The 19,270-nt window shown below is 41.9% G+C and overlaps 1 protein-coding gene across 1 annotated transcript in view; it reads right to left on the bottom strand.

Moving 5' to 3' along the window:
- Nucleotides 1-12,882: 12,882 nt before the first annotated feature.
- LOC306798749 (protein-ADP-ribose hydrolase-like) overlaps nucleotides 12,883-19,270 on the bottom strand; it is a gene marked incomplete at its 5' end in the record, with an annotated part of 184,902 nt that continues 178,514 nt past the window's right edge. Inside the window, 2 exons of the mRNA XM_079298953.1 lie at nucleotides 12,883-12,946; nucleotides 13,268-13,372. Coding sequence (XP_079155079.1) covers nucleotides 12,914-12,946; nucleotides 13,268-13,372 — 138 coding nt within the window. The 3' untranslated portion in view covers nucleotides 12,883-12,913. The remainder of the gene's footprint in view (nucleotides 12,947-13,267; nucleotides 13,373-19,270) is intronic.

Below are 19,270 nucleotides of genomic sequence, written 5' to 3'. Positions count from 1 at the left end.
CAGGGTCCCTTAAACGACCAAAAGTTGTCCCACCAGTCTGTATTTATAAATGGTCTCCATTGTTGTGTCCCCACATATGCAACTTTCCAATTTCTTTTGAGAGGTTTTTAATAACTTGGCTCTTATCATCAATCTCCAGGCAGCACTCAGAGGTGTTAAACTTCCCACAGATGCCTCCTTCATTAGCCAACAGGTAGTCTACCGCTAACCTGATTTGATAGACTACCATTCGGGTCTGAGCTAGTTGCTCACTGATATAATCCAATGCTAGTGCTGTTTTGTTAGAAACCACTTCAAGGACTGCTTGTAATCGAATTATCCTGTTAAGCATATATATTGGGGTCCTGTAACCCCACAACCCGTCTTGGGCCCAGGTGGCTGGCCCATACGTTTTTATAATCTCTTCCGGGGTCCAGACTTTACCCTTCCACTTCTGAGAGTCGCCAAGATTGATGATAGTCCTATGCTTGCGAGTACTCTTCCGTAACTGGTCGTATAGGGGAACTCCTAGGTGTTGCCCTGAATTTCTTTCAAGTAAGAAAAAAGCTGGCTTAATGATCCCCACTGTGCAAATTCCCATCCAATCATTTGGCAACTGGGTGTAGGCCCGGTTTCCACATATCCAAAAAAGGTAAGGCGGGGCTTTCCAATTAACAGCTTGTATATCTAGGGGATTTTCCCAGTATTTAGATATAGATTTTATCCCCCAAAAGGGGTTCCATCCCCGATTCGGGCATTCATATAGGTTGTAAATTTCATGATGAAGAAAACTACTTTCTTTTTTCACTGGAGACCAAAAAGTTTCAGATTCATTGGGGACCCATTCTTTTCTACCACCTTTCAGTATCATTGTTCTTTTGCAGGGCATGGCCCCTACACATGTTTTGTACTTTCTCCCTTTTCTTTGGATACACTCTTCCCCTATAACCTTTGTCTTTAACTTCCACTGTTCTACCCTTCGCTCTCCTTCTTCAGGAAGGCCTGGATTCATTTGCTTCCATCTCAATATTTCTAAGGGAGTGAGGCTTATACCCTCTCAGGGCCATACATCAGCCATCTGTGTACTTCCACAAACGTAACAATTAGTTATATTTAATTCATGGCTGATTCTTTCTATTAGTTCTATGAAGAGGTTTTCGTTATGAATTTCAATTGAATCCTTTTCAATAGATGTTAGGGGTTTTTCTTTAATTAGGTCAGCAGCTCCTTCCAAATTGTCTAGGTTCTCTATGCAAAACCATTCCCTGATAGGACATTCCCCGGTCAGGCGTTGCCGAAAGGTGGCTATATTTCTAGCGAGCCAATAGGTTCTTTCTCCTTCTTTACATGTGGCCAATTGGGCTTTATTAAAACACGCGGAGTTTACTTGTGTATGGACTTGGAGGAGGGCTTGTAGATCTTCTCCTTCATACATAGGGTTATAACATCGGGGACATCACCCTTCTACCCTTTTACCAGTTATTAGGACTATGATTAGTCCTGCCAAGAGTCCAGTGCGAATCCTTACTTTTGATCTCACCCGGCCTTGCCTCTTGGTCACTGGTTTTCGCTCCTGAGGTTGAGAGCCCATTCCTCCTTCTTTCTCTCCACCACGTTTATTAATTTGTAACACCTTACTAGGGGAATGTCTTATAAGGGGATAGGTGTAATGTTTTAAGGGTATGTTATTGACTTTATTTATTTGGATACAATTTACTTAATGTGTAACCTTTCAACAACAACAATACATTCAAGTTTAACATCAACATATAACAGTTACTTATAACAACCACAACCTTAATGTAATGTCCTTGCAACTGGGAGTAATTGATCAACAACTCCTACTGTATTTTTTTGTAAATACGTAAAATTTCCAGTCCTTTTATGAGTCTTATTCAGTCTATTGCTTCTTTTTTAACGTAACTTTGAGGGTTTTAGGGTCATATGTTACGGTCCACTGCTGAGAGGTCGCAGCAGAGTCTGGTGGAACTTTGAGGGTCTTAGGGTCAAGCGTCGCAGCAGAGTCTGATGGAGTGCATGGGGGTAGCAAGGGTCCTTTTACCCGGGATATATGTGTCCAGCCTTTCTCTTGGGTCTTGACAGCAGCGTGCGATGTGAGGAGGACTTGAAAAGGGCCTTCAAATTTTGGAGATAAAGGAGCGTTATTCCACATTTTGATTAGAACCCAATCCCCAGGAGTTATTTTATGTATGTTCGCATCTAAGGGAGAGGCTTGAGGAAGATACCCTTTTCTTCTTAATTCTTCCAATGTTTTTCCAATTGTTTCTAGATATTTTTGAGCTGCTGCCTCCCCTTCCAAATATTCCCCCGTGCTGTAGGGGGATAAGAGGAAAGGAAGTCCAAACATCATTTCATAAGGGGATGCCCCTATATCCGATCTTGGTTTTGTCCTTATCCTAAGCAAGGCTAATGGAAGACACTTAAGCCAATTTAATCCAGTTTCCATAATTAATTTAGTTAATATATTTTTAAGGGATTTATTCGTCCTCTCGACTCTCCCGGAGCTTTGGGGATGCCACGGTGTATGCAAGCGCCACCTTATGCCCAATGCTTTTACTAGGTCTTGTAGGACCTTGGCGGTATCTGAATCTATATTATTTATGATTCCATAGCGGGGGATTATTTGTTCCAGTAAGATTTTAGTCACAACATCTGCAGTCTCTCTTTTAGTTGGAAAGGCCTCCACCCAATGGGTGAGGTGATCAACAATTACTAGTAGATACTTATATCCTTGGACGGAGGGCATCTCTGTAAAGTTCACCTGTATATTTTGAAACGGTCTTAGAGCCAATTCTCTCCCACCTGATGCTGGCTTCCGCATCTGCTTCTGATTAGCTTTCTGGCAGATGAGGCATCCATCAGTAATTGTCTTTGCTAGACTATGTACCCCCACACAGGTATACTCTCAAGAAATGATAGCAGATGGCTTGCATTCCCCAATGAGTTAACTCGTGTATTTCAGCTAACATTCTCTGGGCTAATGCTTTATTTAAATATTTTCTCCCATCTGATGTTATCCATTCTCCTTTTTCTCCTTGATGTAACCCTAACTCTTTCATTTCCTCCAACTCTCGCTTGCTGTAGACTGGCTTTTGTTTCTCTTCCCTATCTGGTGTTAAGCTCCCTAGGTTCAAAATTTTGGCTGATTTCTCTGACATCTTAGCTGCTAGCTTGGATGCTTGGTCTACTGCTCTGTTTCCTCGTTTCTCTATAGTATCTCCTCTCTGGTGCCCTTTGATATGCACTATTGCAATTTCTTTGGGTTTCATTAGGGACTCTAGCACAGATTTAATTAAGTTTTTATGCACTAACTCTTTTCCTTTTGAATTCAAAAAGCCCCTCTCTTCCCAAATTTTCCCAAATGTATGTGCAATCCCAAAGGCGTATTTTGAATCGGTGTAGATAGTTCCCTCCCCTCGTTCTAATAGGTCAAGTCCTTTCTTTAGAGCATATATCTCACAGCACTGTGCCGACCAATGTGAGGGTAGTTTTCCTTGATCAAGTACTGCTAACTGGGCCCCTTCTTTCTTTTCTACTATGGCATACCCTGATAATCTCTTTCCATCTACCACACTTGATGACCCATCCGTAAACAATGCTCTTCCATATGATAGGGGCTGATCTTCTAGGTCGTCTCTTACTTTTGTTTGTAAATTTATAACTTCTAAACAATCATGCTCCAGTTCCTCTGATGGCTCACCAGTTAGGAACTGTGCAGGATTTAGACTTTTGGAGGTGATCCATTCTAAATTATCAGTGGCAATTAACATAGCTCCATACCTTAATATTCTTGCATCAGTCAACCACTGTTGGGCCTTGTGGCTCAGTATAGTTCTGAGGTCATGAGGGGTGCGTACTATAATTTTTCCCTGAAGGGTTAGCATTTGGGCTTCCTCTATTAAATTTGCTGCAGCAGCTATAGTTTGAAGACATGTGGGCCAGCCCCTGGCAACTGGGTCTAGGAGTTTTGAGAGATATGCAATGGGCTTCCGATGTTCTCCCCATTTCTGCGTGATCACCCCATAAGCTATTCCTTCATTGGCATTGACAAATAACTCAAACTCTTTCTTTAGGTCCGGAAGGCTTAACACAGGAGCCGATGTCAATTTCATTTTTAGATTCTTTAACTGTTTCTCATCTGTGTCAGTCCACTTTATTGGCTCTGATTGAATTAATTTTTCGTACAAGAATTTAACATTTTTAGTATACTCGTCGATCCAAAATTTACAATAACCAAATAATCCTAATAATTTCCTAATGTCACTTTTTGTTCTGGGTGCGGGAATTGCCAATACTCCTGATACCCTTTCTGGGCTTAATTTCTTACTTCCCGCTTCTATAATATGTCCCAGATAGATAACTTTCGGCTCTACAAATTGTAACTTATTCTTAGAAACTTTTAAGCCTTTCGCACCTAAAAAGTTGAGGAGTCTAATACTAGTTTCTTTTACTTGATCTTGATCTTTTCCTGACACCAATAGATCATCAGCATATTGTAAAACTTGCACGTCCTCCTTTGGTGTGAATGACTCCAATAGTTTTTCTAATTCCTGACCGAACAGATTCGGAGATTCAGTGAACCCTTGGGGTAACCGGGTCCACCTCAACTGCTGTTTTCTCCGGCTTTCTGGATCCTCCCATTCAAACGCAAACCAGTCTCGACTTTCTTCCGCTAACGGGCAGGTCCAGAAAGCATCTTTCAGATCAATTACTGTGAACCATGCATGTTCTCTCGGCACTCGACTTATATGGATCAGTTACAACGGGATGTCTTGCTCTGGTTCTTTTATTTACTTCTCGCAGATCTTGCACTAAATGATATTTGTTTTCTGCTTTCTTTATAGCCAATATCGGTGTATTGTGAGGGGACATGCATGGTTCCAGTATACCTTCAGCTAAAAGATGAGTGATAATTGGAGCCAACCCCCGTTTGCTCTCTGCTGATATTGGGTACTGTTTAACCCTTACTGGGGGTCTCTTTTCTTGCATCTCTACTTTTATAGCTGGTATATTTAAACAACCATATTTCCCTTCTTCCGCCCACACATTAGGTTCTATTTCATCTAGATCCCTAGTGGACAGAACCATCATTTGTGCTATCATCCTTCCTCCTTTCGGGACCACTCCTATCCCAAACTCTAGCTGCGAATCTCTTCCCAACAGATTTCCTTCTAACCAAGGTAAGTAAATAAAATCAGCAATTCTTTGCCGGAAGTTACTTCTTACTTCAATTTCTTCTATTAGGTTCTCCAGGAAAGGTTTACCTCCCGCCCCCAAAACTTCACATGTTTTACTTCCTATTATTGTACCTGGCGGGAGTTCACTAAGGCTGGATCTGTCTGCCCCTGTGTCAACAACAAACTTATTTCCTTATGATGGGGACCCACTTCTAGATTTACGATGGGCTCTTCTGGGTGTCTCATGGGGTCCCCCATTGCAAAGAGCCCATGACACCCCTATTCATCGTGTTCCTCCCCTTTCAACAGTTTTTCCAATGCTTCTTGCTCCCGAGCAATAGCTTTGTCAAATGCAACCTTTTTACAAACACTCCTAACATGTCCTTCCTCCCCACAGTAATAACATTTCAATGGCTCCTTATCCACTTGTGGAATATTCCCAGATGGCATCCCACCCTTCCCCTTTTCTCCCATGACTGACCCCGGCTTTTCTTTCTTGGCTGTCTTAGGTGTCTCGAAATTATTCAGTCTTCTAACACTCTCTCTGGCTACTGCTACCATAACCCTGGCTTTTGATCGATTCTTTTCTTCTTCTCTCCTCAGGTACACCCTCAGGGCTTCCCTTAACAATTCATTAATGCTTTTGTTTTGCCAATCTTCTAATTTTTCTAATTTTCTCCTGATATCAGGCCATGATTTTGTTACAAATTGCATTTTTAGAAAGGTTTGCCCCTCAGGAGTATCTGGGTCTATGCTAGAATATTGCTGCAGATTCCTCCTAAGCCTGTTTAGCCAGGCTGCAGGAGTCTCATCTTTTTCCTGGGAGGTATCAAATGCCAGTTTTGCATTGCTACAACGGGGGACTGACTCCTTTATCCCTTTAATTATTAGACTTCGGTAATCTTCCATACTTCTTCTGTCACCTTCTCGGTTTGGTTGCCAACCAGGATCGACCACTGGTAATTTATAGTCTCCAGGGGGACCAGCTCGGTTTTCCCTTTCCCAGATTTTAATTCCAGCCGTTCGAATTAACCGAACCTCTTCTGGGGTGAACAATATATTCAGGATGGAATTTAGCTCTCTCCAAGTATAGATACTTGAACCCAAAAATTGATCGATCTGGTTGGCAACCCCGAGTGGGTCTTCTACCAAGTGCCCTAACTCCTTCTTGAAGCCCCTGACCTCTGAGGCAGTGAGTGGGGCATCTACAAATCCTACCCCCCCCACTCATGCCTCCCATTGGAACTTCCCATAAGGGAAAGAGCTTGGTCTTTGATCTTGTATAGTATGGATGACTTTTGGCCACATCTACTACAGGAGAGACTTGCATGTTTTGGGGGAGTGAGTTTATTTCCTCCTTTCCAAACCCTAGTCCCCAACTAGAAGGGGGTGATGGGATCTCTGGTGGCAGAGGAGAGGGTGTAACTGGTGGCATAAGAGGGGGAGTAACTGAAGAAACAGGAGGATTTAAAGAGGGGGTGTGTGAGATTGCTCATGAAAGAGCTTGTGAGGTTACGTAAGTAGGTGTAGGAGCCAGTGGGGACAATGACACTGGAGTAAGAGGGTCAGAGGAAAAAGGGGGAGTCGGAAAATGAGGTCGCAATGAATCAGTAACTGAGCAGCTTGGTGGAGGAACTCGCGGGGGTGATCTAGGAACGGTGGATATGACCAGGACAGAGAAAGAAGAGAGACTCTGTTGAGGGGGCACGGGAGCTTGAGGTATTACTGAAGCAGAAGGACTAGAAGAGGGAACTGGGAAAGCCAGGATAGGATCCGGGAATGTACCTGAAGTAGAAAGAATAGGAGAGGGAGCCTGTGGAGTAGGTGTGGAAACCTGGGGTGTAACTGAGGTAGGGGGTACAGGAAGGGAAACTTGAGGAGGTATTAGAGCCTGTGGAGTAGGTGTGGAAACCTGGGGTGTAACTGAGGCAGGGGGTACAGGAAGGGAAACTTGCAAAGGAGGGGTGAAAACTGGGGGTGCAACTAAGGAAGGAGGTGGAAGAACTGAGGTTGCAGCTTGTGGAGGAGGAAGAACTGGGAGTGCAACCTGTGAAGGAGGTGGAAGAACTGAGGTTGCAACCTGTGAAGGAGGAGGCAAAACTGGGGATACAACTGAGAAAGGAGGAGGAAGAACTGAGGGGGCATCTGAGGAAGAGGGAATAGGAGGATGTACTTGAGGGGAAAGAGGAACTTCCAGAGAAGACGTAAGTGTGGGTGCTGGGTATTCAGGAGGCAGGGGAGGAGGCAGGTGATCTAGAAGGTCCCATGTGCATGTATTCTCTTCCTCCTCCTTTTCCTCTTTTCTCTTGTTGCTTAGTTTACATATCTTGACCCTTTCACTCTCCTGCCCTTGCCTCTCCCAACATATTGCATACTGGAGTTGTTCTGTATCAGGGTTCCCTTGAGCTCTTAAATATTGTACTAGCTGTGAGCACAGCCAAGGGTCCCTGGTTCCACACTTTGGCCATTGTTCAGGCAGGTTTAAGGTGGGCCATATTTCTACACAATAATGTATCATCCGGATTTTGTCCAACTCTTTGATGTTACTTTCTGATTCCCACCTTTGTAATAATTGCCCTAATGGGCTATCTAGAGGGATAGAGTTAAGCTTCCCTCTTGCCTTTCCTCCTTTACTTAAACACTTGCCCATCCTGCCCACCTAAATTAGACCCTCAAGTGAACTTAGAGGCTTTTTGGGGCAACCTCCACACCCAGGGGCTTTTAGGGTAAGCTCCTCACCCAGAGACTTTTAGGGCAAGCTCCACACCCAGAGGCTTTTAGGGCAAGCTCCACACCCAGAGGCTTTTAGGGCAAGCTCCACACCCAGAGGCTTTTAGGGCAAGCTCCACACCCAGAGGCTTTTAGGGCAAGCTCCACATCCAGAGCCACAGGAACCCTGGCCTAAACTGTCTAGGACCCAGCGGAGACCCTGGCCCACTTCACAGGAACTCCGGCCTAGCTTCTAGGACCCAGCGGAGACCCCGGCCCACAGGAACCCCGGCCTAGCTTCTAGGACCCAGCGTAGACCCCGGCCCACGGGAACCCCGGCCTAGCTTCTAGGACCCAGCGGAGACCCTGGCCCAGCTTCTAGGACCCAGCGGAGACCCCGGCCCACGGGAACCCCGGCCTAGCTTCTTGTATGGAGAGTGGTGCGTGTGAGAACTGGGAGAAGTACTCCACCCCAGGGGTGCCTCAATCACTCAACTCCGCATTCGCTTCCCCCCATTCCCGGCCGGCCCCCTCGTGGGAGTCCGGAACCGCGGTACTAGGAGGTCCTCACTCACTTCGGGAGTCCGGCTACCGGCCCCCGTCTCACTCACACTCTCATACTCACCCCCCCCGTGCCTGCCACCGGCTGACTTACCTATTCTCTGCGGCGTTCCAGCTCTGCAATGCTTCAAGTCCAGGGGTGGCCAGCTGTCCTGGAGGGCCTCTTCTGGGCGGTGCCGAGGTCCTCTTGTGGGCGTGGCCAATCCCGGACGAGCCCCCCAATAATTGTAATAAATAAATAGGGCTAAAGCCTTTATTAGAATTCTATGGGAAGGCCGCCGCCTGCTGCCGATGGTAGAGCCAGTGATGTCGCGGGGAAGAGGTCCTCTAGCCGTCCTGCAGGCAGGATGGGAGTCCCAGTCCTCACGCACATGCACAGATCTCACTGTTGGCTCAGCTGGTCTAGGGTTGTCATTCTTGGGCACTACTTCATAGATGATGGTTACTCTGGCGAGGCTCCCTTTCAGTAGCTTTGGGTTTTCTCCATTACCCGACATCAGTGGTTTTTCTATATTTGATGTCATTCTTCTCTTTTTATGATGTCTTGGTTGGGCTGGGACTTCCGCTGCAAGGGTGTTCATTGGGAATATTTGCTACTTTGCATATCAAGGCAGAGTCTTTTGACTGGCAGGTCTCGGCAGCAGGCGGCCGGAAATGGGGCAAGGAGAAGGGCGGAAGTGGGAACAGGAAGTAGAACAATGGGGCAAGGAGAAGGGCGGAAGTGGGAAACAAGAAGTATTGGTGTTTGAACTGGGAACCATTGGTGAGTACAACCTCGAACTGAGGGATACATAACATCTCTTTTTAGAACAGTAAGTAACTTAACTCTTTAGAATCTTATAACGTTAACAGTATTGTAAAACTTTCAAATTACAGCTGCTGACCCTATATTTACCACACACTGAAACCATTAACTGTACTCTTCAGTGGTCATTCACAAGTGCCTGGTACAATTTTGGGTTTCCCAGTGTATCTCACTCTCCATTGAAAATTGCTTCTTTCTATAGTCTTCAAATCAACCTTAGTATCTGGAAGACTCTGGTATCTACCAAGGCATTTAAGGTAAATTTAGTAATATTTTCATATATTTATCATGGCATATTGTATTCCATTGACACTGCAGAAAAATTAATCTGTATGTTTTGTTTAAAAGAGTCATATTTTCTTTGTCATGGTTTTATGACAATTCCCATATTTGTTTTGATTTAAATGCTATCAAATGTGTTTGGTTTTGAACAGCCTTTGAGAAATAATTAGTGATAAAAACATTTGGATGATGGTTCATCTATTTTTGTTCATGTTGACATAGCAGATTTGCCATTCTAGGCTGGGTTCTGAAAGGACAAGAGTCAGTGTTACACAATATCCATGACCCTCTTTTTGTTAATCATCCCTAATCAGCTGTTGCTTTACAAATAAAATTTCTTAGTCCTTTCAGGCATGCAGTGTGATGCTAATGCTGGCAACAGGATGTTGATTATAGACCACTGGGTAGCACTAGCTGCCCCATTAGTGGCATCCAGCTGTCCACATTCATGCATGAGCAAGAAAGATTTAATAAGTTAAGATGAAGAACAGCAAAATGCCTGTGATGTGAAATGCTTGTGATGCAAATAAGGACAATACAGAAATAATTAGTGTGAGAGAAAGCATCTTTTCAAAGCACTAGTTGAGGTAAATGACTGTAACTTTATTAATCACTATATTAGACATTGGCATTTTCTACAGTATTTTTAATTCATCTGTTAGCCCTGTTTCCAGCATTGATGAGAATAAAAGCAGAGTGTGAGAAACTGGGCATTCCAAGGCCTACAGAGCTAAAAATATACATTAACAGCTTGAACACAATTCAAAAGATTAACTGTATTAAAATAATTTAACTGATACAGAGTGTGCTACTCTTTTGGGATACCTGTGTTTTCAGTAGGAAGCATCAGGGCAACACTGGCCTCAAACTTAAAATGTGGTTAGCATGGGAAAGCTCCTATTTCTAGTGCCATCTTTTAAAACAGAATCTGGAAGCTTGAATACAGAGAGTTTCTTTCCTTTTCAACTGCAAAACTTCTCCATACCTGCACAGACTACAAAGATCAAAATCCTCCCACAGGTTTTCATCTGAATTTCAAGTCCATCCCCAAAATGGCAATTCTTTATTTCTGTACCTAATTGCTGTAAGTTCTAAAAAGTGCCAAATAAAAGTGCTGAAGGTTGAGATTAGCCCATCATTACTTAGAAGTGAACACAGTACTATTTTTCTGACTTAGTACATCTTGGCCTGTATTTCCTTAGGGTACAGAACTTGGCTGTGTGTTACTCTGGTATAATAAACAGTCAATGGTTCCATAAATAACAGGGTCCAGCTTCTTAGCTGATGCAAATTGACTTAAATAGAGCTCAGCAGCCTGACACCAGCTGAGGAAACAATTCTGAAGATTTAATTATACATACAGCAAAAAAGTCACTAAAGCCTATCTCAGCTCAGCCTTTTTGACATAATTAGCTGTACAATAAAATGTTCTGTGATCAAATAGCTTCGTTCCTTTGAAGTACTCACTTTCCCTTTCCTGCAATAAGAACATCTAAGAAGAAATTCATTCTTACACCCCTGAACATTTGCAACTATCCACACCAGAGGCTGCTGGTTTGTGCCTAATCCAAGCTATTCTGGAGAGAAAAGCACAACCTCCACCTGACTGCAGAATAAGACTCTTTCAATCGATAAAAGTCCATCAGTACAACTAGAGCCATGTTAGCTGGGATCAGGACCAAAGTCATGTTCCCAATTTCATTCTGCAGGGGCCAGACTAGTACAGAGGCTGGGAAACTCTCAAATATGGAAAAAAAATAGCCTGGATTGGAATTGGTGACCTGAAGGTGAAGGAGTTGCTAAATCTTCTGCAGAGTTTCACTCTGCCTCTCTTTTCTAGTCCTCACTCTGAAAACAAAGATGCATTTATCTGAAGCTCTGTTAATTTGGGGAGAGGGGAAGGCAGTAATTAGCACACTTCAGTTTCATAAAGGGTTCATTCCTTAAACTCCTTGTCAATTCATTGCTCCAATTTTTGACAAAGACACCTGGATTAAATCCATAAGTAAATGGATTTATGTCATTTAGTCACTCAGGTTTTAAAACTCTTTGGAGCTCCCCTGCCCTACCCTACTCCTAGAGGAGCTGGTGTATTATTCCCACAGACAACATTTATTAATCATTGTATCATTATTTTCTAAACCAACATTCTCTAGCTATTTCAGTAATTTTCCTCCTTCACCCAGGGTATACAGAGCCTGAGAACTAATAAGTTCAAATAAGAGTCAAATAACCTCTCCTTGGTTATCTTGGTTTTATTTCTCCCTAGAAGCCTTTAAACCATTCACTGCAGTCCCTGACAGAATGTGCTGGAATACAATAATATATCAATTAACTGCAGTCAACCAGCTGCTAATACTATTTCTCCAAAATGTCTTCATTATTAGTGGAAAGCATTGTGGTGTGGCAACATGCTCAAAAACTAACTGCAAAAGAAATTATGACCCAGTTCTGTGAATAATTATATTGCATTTCCTGACATTTTCCTATCACATTAATTAGTGCAGTTGTGGTTTTAAGTTCACAGAGCCAATTTGACCTCTTTTAGCAAAAGCCCACAGAGGCCACCCAGCCAGCAAAACCTTACACTGGTCATATATTTTCATTTGACAAAGCTTTATAAAATATACACAATCTATGGCTTCACATGCACAGATAATTTTACTAAGCACTGAAAATTTCTTCCAAACCACTTTCTAGAGCATTTAGAAGAAAATAATCCGGAAGAAAATTAACAGCTGGAAATGACTGCCTGTGGAATTACTCAGAGGGGTGCTAATTAATCTGTCTGGAAACTGGGAGATGACAGCTCTGGAGACTGTAATAAAGCACAGAGCCTTTACTGCTTGTGCATCACAAGGCCAGGCATGGCACAGGTGACACGTGCAGAGGGGCACACAGCTGAGCTGGAGCTGCCCTGTGACCCCAGCCCAGCTCCAAAGGGACAATGTGCCACTGTCACAAAGAGCTCCAGGTGCTGGCACAGACTGACACCGTGCTGGAGCCTCAGCAGTGCTGCCACAGGCCAAAGAGAGGCTCTGACTGCTCTGCTCTTCTTGCTCCAGACGTTGTCATTTCAGATTGTGCTGACATCTCAACCCCTGCACAGCCCAACACATTTAGCCTCTTCCTTGTTTTACCCTGCTGGGCTCTGTCACTACCCTGGGCACCAAGGAAATGAACAAAATACCTTACACATAGATTGTTTCCAGATATGCACTCCATTTACCTTCAAATCTCATCATTTTTCTATACAAATGTGAGTCTGAACACCAGTGCCATGCATTATCAAAAACAATACATCATTAAAACTCAAAACTGCTGTGTTATAGTTCAGAGATAGCAAATGGTGTGATAGCATTTTATGTTCAATTTTGTTTTAAATAACAGCTGTCTGTGCTTCTTGCTGTCCCTGCAGGAAGAAAAATCAAAGCTAATTCAGGAAAAAAATACTATTCCCATCCTCCTTTCCAAAAGCAATTCTTTAACAATTCAAATCTAAAAATAGCTGGGGAAAAAAATACTTGGGAAGAAAAAAGAATGCCCTCTTAATTGCATATTAATTGCTATATCCAATTGTAACTTTCCTTTTTTCACTAGTGAGTATCATAATTTGTGCCATTATAAGGCTCTGGAGAATTGTGCCAACAGAGAATGTGCATGTCAAATAATTGATTCAACCTGCCACTTCCCTAAAGGATCAATAAGGAGCAGCTGGACTTGAAATCTCTACCTGAAAACAAGAGCTGCAGCACACAAATGGACCCAGAGTGGAGGCACAGCTTTTGTTTTCCACATCCTGATCCAAAGCACTCAGCCAAATGCCCAGGCAATAAAACTGAATATAAATAGACAAGTTCACCACTCACACAAGGGGCAGAACAGGGATGGCTGAAAGGAATAAACTGCAAAAGGAAAGAAAGTACAAAGGAGGGGAGAGCAAGGCATACTGGAACCTGCCAGATCCTGTGTCTGCAGTTCATTTTTACTCCATGTGACTTCTTTGGATATGTTGGACATCCAACATCAACTTTTTCCACCAGTGCACTTCAGAAAACCCACTGGCTATATGCACTTGCAACATCTATGGCAGTTCTCCCTTCTAACTAAGATATTTTTTCAGCTAAAAATCTGGATCAAACAGCTGCTCAGCACTTCATTTCTAAAGTTCAGGCAATACTCTGGGTAAGAGACAGTGTCAGCCTTCCCTCCCCCTGCTTATTTCCAGTCCAGGCCAGAGAAAAACCTTACAAGGTCTCCATGGCTGTCCACAGCTACACATCCACCCCAGATCTCAGCTTATTTGACAGCAGCAGGATCCCTTTTTCCCCACACACATAGAAACTGACCATGAATCACCAGCAAAGTCACTCATCATTTAGGTGGAAATCCCATTTCACCAGCAAAGTCACTCATCATTTAGGTGGAAATCCCATTTCACTGAGCAATCTCACATTGAAGTAGTGTTTTTATGTGATATCATATACGTATAATACTTTATTCTCTTAATAGCTCATAAAAATTTTATAGTGGCTTTTTTTCATCTCAGTTTCTGCTGTTTGGTGGCATGATACAAACTTGATTTATTTTTGGAATACTGTGGCTATAAATTGCATGTCATGGGATTGTCCCTCAAAGACCTCTCTGTCTCAAAGACAGCACTGCAAAAACTGAAGCACCACGATCACACTACCACAAGTACTAATAAATAAGCCACTATTTTTTTTCAAATGCTCATGATTTCAATGTGGGAGCTAATTCAGGCTTTTTCTCTTTCTCTTATAACAAACACTAAAACTGCCACCCTAGCTGGACTTGACAATTCCTGTATGTCCCTTCCAACTCAGAGCATTCTGTGATTTCATGATCCCCATGTCCTTCCTTGATAGCAACTGTGATGCAAAATTCCACCTGTAGTAAAATTTAGGAAGGCTTTAAAGACTAGTGTTGGTCTATAGAAGCTTACCATTTGGATGTATACTCAGAGCATTGAATTACAAGTATCTTTGATAATTTGCAGTATAGCAATTTCTTATATACACAATTCCACCTTGCTAATATGTGATTCAGTACCAGCAGCATGCCAGGCATTTCCCAAACCCCCATGAAGACTTAGAACCCATCTGACAAGCATACACACAACCTGCAGTTATGGTGAGACTTTATTCTCATATGATGTACCCCATAAGAATCACACTAGATAAAATTTGTCTAGGATATTCTACAAATCTAAGCATGCATATTGAGATATTGAAGTTATGCTATATAACACTGTATCAAAGTTATAGAGTCCAACAAAAATCAAGGGCAGTGGCACCTCAGCTGACTGAAGGGAAACATATTTGTGTTGCAAATACTAATGAACTTTTTATGATATCTGTAGGGAGAGGTTTTAACAAGGAACACAGTCAGCAGGACTAAAGCACTTCCATTGTCCCTCCTGAAACATTTCCCATCAAGAGGTTATCATCATACAGATCATATATTATTATATGCAACCCCAAAGCGAGATGTTTGTTTAAATGTCCACAGGGAAGAGGTTATCATCCATCAGGATTGAATTCAGGGGAGCCAAAGTGCTCTGTGATAAGTTTGTTTCTTATTAGCTTTGAGCACTCAACTCCTGTAACAATAAGCACAACAATAAGCAACAGAGCAAGTTCAAAGACTTGTTTCCACACATGGAGAAGGCATTTAACATGCACTTAAAAAAAAAAAAAACAACTGAAAGCAAAAAGAATAAATGAAATTATTCATATAGACTGCATTTTATCTATAAGACAATCCATCACTATCTCAACTAAAGGATGAGACTATTGATATGCAAATAGAAGACCAAAAGGTTTTCTAACCTTTTGGATTACAAACCCAAAGGGGCTTTAAATGAAAGATTAAATTTCCAGCAGAAAAGGCTGAAAATCACATATAAAACCCTTCCCCCAACCTGAAAATACGTAGCTGGATTGAGGTTTAAATGCACAGTGCCTCTTAAGTGTGGGGGAAAGCTGCATGGAAGAAACCAGTAAAGAATGCAAAATATGAAAAATCCCTTCTTTGCACATCATCAAATCTAGGAAATTTTAGACAGGGGTGCCTGAAAGGCCCTGGCTTCTAGCAAGGGGGAGAAACCAGAAAGACACCTATTCCCCTGGATTTATTGGGCATTGATCATGTGGATGAGGATACAGAAGCTGGTTCTTAGTATTTCATTTCAGCCTGAAGTACTAAAGAGCCAGAAAGTGTCCTACCAAGAGATATCTAAGGTCTAATAGCAGAGATGGGACAAATACACTAGCTCAGAGAAGATCAATATTTCTGGCTCAGAAAACCTTCCCAAATTCACTTCCGGTAAATGCAAATTTACTCCAGAATGCAAATGTGCTCCTGAATCAGGATGAAGACAGACAGAAAATAAGCGAGACATGGCAACCCTGACCTTGTAATTTACAAGGCATAACTGCAAGTCAAAGCTGTGCTCTGTGCCATGGAAACTTCCATCTCAACTGTAAAATTTTATTGCTTTTAAAGCTACTTAATTCTGCTTTCACCCTCACCTGTATTTATCATCTAACTACTGGTTGTTTTCTACTTATTTTACCAGCCCCCAAGTGCATTCATCCTTTTCTTTCTTATGAAGGTAAAAAGAAAAGGCTTCAATAAATTAATTCTATTTAGATTTAGTAGCTGTAAACAGTCTATGCTTGCAAAAGTTAATTTTTTATCTCATGAGAGATCAGGTTAGAAGTAAGGAGAAACCTGAGTCAGTCTCTGTGTGGCATTTGTTCAAAAACTCTTTCCACAAAGCATTGCTTACAATTCCTATGGAAGTGAACAATTTCATAGCTCACCCAATTTATTTTCCATTTTTTCATTAATCGCAAATAAATGAAAGAATCACATAATCTGTCCTGAAGTCTAAGTAGGAAGGTGATATGCACTCTTAAACTGTGCTCACATTTGAATTTGAGCAATTTGTTCTGTATTCCTTTTCAGTTATTTTATTTGGAAGCCTACCATCATTCCCATGTCTCCACAGGTCCTCATTGTCAGTGCTCTCCACATCCACAGTGCTCTTCCCATCTCTTCTGTCATTTCATATTTAATAGGCAGACCTATTTTTCACCTTCCCAGGAATACAGTAGGATATAGAACCTATGAAGTATGTGGCCAAAATCATCTAACCTACTAAATGTCAGAATCATATATCTCAAGCTATATGTCAAGGTTCCCAAGTCTAGCAGCAATAAACTGATTCTGTTCCTCACAGGGAAGGCACTCTGGCTATAAGGATCCATATGGGTTTCTTTCTGTATATATTTCATTGTGACCTTCTGCTGATGGCTGATGTGGTAAGATATGAGGGTGGGAATTGGCCAGATCTTAGATGGGAAAGTGGGAATAAAACCTAACAAAATATTCTGCTTACAGTCATTTCCTTCATAAAGTTTGGTTCTTCATAGGGTGATCCAATGTCTGCTTCAGTATGAGGCTCACCTAAAGTAATTTTTTGTGTTTTAGTATCTCACCAGATTTACAAATGTGCAGGGCTCAGAAGAAAAACAAAGATTGCAGAAGCAATTTGTCCATTACTTGTGAATTATTTTATCCATGAATCTCACTCAAGTTACATGGATTGTTATTCCTCAGTTATTTATTCCTACATACACACAGGGTGAGGGACACAAGCCAATTTAAAGCCCCCAGAGGGGCAGCAACAATAACTGAATCCTTCCAAAATGAAGGCTGGACCTCTTCTTCATTGTGTTGATTCAAGGAGCCAGTTGAAATTATCAGATTTCTGGCTGAAAGCCAGTACAGAAATATCAAGATGTTATCCTGATCTTTTTTGTCATGCAAGAAGTAACAAGAAGGAAAACTGTTTCTACTTAGTTTTAAGTATTGTGTAACACTGCTTACTACAGTTGTAAGGCCCCTCCAAACACCCAGAAATCACAAGGAAAAAAATAAATCACAGAAACAAGACAAAACCTCAGCCCTGAAGCAGTGACAATTTTTTAAATTTAGCTACACGCCTGTAGAATTTGGAAGCTATCCAGGCTCCTGCTATCATAACTGCTATTAAACTGTAAGGATAAAAAGAAAAAATTCTTTGGCAAATTTCAATTATTAAATAGTTAACTGCTGTAAACACAAAAGAGCTCATGCAGAGCTCTGTTTTGAATTAGTGACACTCATTAGCTGCAGCAGAGCTTCTGAAGGTGTTTTGGATACAGCATAAGAAGGTTAGACAAACCTTTACAAAGATGTGTTCAGCACAAACATCTACACTATGCATGGATTTCCTTGATCCTCCATAAATTTTAAAAGGGAAGAGCTGACAGAAAGCCATGTCTCCAATTCCTTCCTCCCAGTTTCATTTTGCTCACAAATTAGCATCGCAAACCATGCCATAGGACATTGGCCTGGAATATTCCAAGCCATGATGAACTCTAGTTCTGTCCAGGAGGGATCCTTCCTGCCTGATTCTCAGTAGCTGCAGCAAAAATACCAAAACCTTTTCAAGTTAATAAAAAAAGTATTATGTGTAACAAAGACAGGCTTTGTCTGCTCCACTCTATCACCCCTCTAACTAAACAGCAGCCTAAAGAACATACAAGGCAGGTGCCTTATCATTTCAGAAAATGAATTGTCTGTAGGGATGATAGTTAGATTTGGGCTTTTGGGACAGCACTGAATCTCTCTGAGCCTGGTGAGAGAGCAGTTACACAGAGCAAGTAAATAATTTTAATTTTGTACCAGTTGAAAAGCATTTTTTTCTCGACTTCAGCAAAATGACAGTGGCATGATGGCTGACTTTCATTTCAATCAGAGCAGCATATGATTACCACCTAATTAGAATGTAGAAATAGAAAGGAGATAATTTTTTAACCTACCCAAGAGAACAGTGGTGGGGGAGGGGATTATGTTAATCAAGTGGTACTGGCATATCAGAGCGACCAAAATAGCCAGATGAATTTTTATCGGCACCCTTGCTGTCCTTGAGGATCTGTCAGTGCCTTCAGTCAAAACCTGCATTTCCAGGGCTTTATTTCTGAGTAATAAATATTCTTTTAAATAAATACATGTCACTGCAGGCCCAAGATATCGCCTTAGGCATAAATACATATATTTTATTAAAATTTCACAGGGTTTGTTGACTGTAAACATGAAAACTAACAAATCAAAAATAAAAGTCATGCTGTCTTAAGGGGAGTTGTTTGCATTCATATACATGTTTGGGTTTTTTTTTTTTTAAACTCGCCTCCTTTAATTAAATATTGTCAGCTAGCTACTCAACCCCTTTCTAGAATACATGTTGAAAGTTGGTTGCTCTGCCCTAGGGGAATCTAACTGAGGTTACATTAAATGGAACTGCATCAGGCAACATTTTCCAAGACACACTGTCTCCATCTGCATCCCTCTGCAGAGATAAAGACCAGCCCCCACGTCAAGATACCGCTTTGCTTAATTGTCTCTGAAGAATGAAGAGCCAGAATTAGATTGCTGAGACCACCAAAGGGAAGGGGCTAGAGAAATTAAAAACAATTTAAAATTAATAATTAAATGTTCTTCCAGGCAAGTCTGCTTTATGCAATAGAGGTGGCAGCTCCCTTTGCTCTGCCCTCCCAGGCAGTGGGAGGTCATCACAACATCTCCCTCCAAACTGGCCACCAGCACTGAGCAGCATTTTATGGGTGTGAGATACCCTGCCTTTAGCTGCCTTAGCAGTGGGAAA

Source organism: Erithacus rubecula, assembly GCF_903797595.1.
Source record: "Erithacus rubecula genome assembly, chromosome: 2".
In the NCBI taxonomy this organism is placed as follows: domain Eukaryota; kingdom Metazoa; phylum Chordata; class Aves; order Passeriformes; family Muscicapidae; genus Erithacus; species Erithacus rubecula.
The sequence above is the reverse complement of the archived record's forward strand: the minus strand, read 5'-3'. Positions and strand labels throughout refer to the sequence as shown.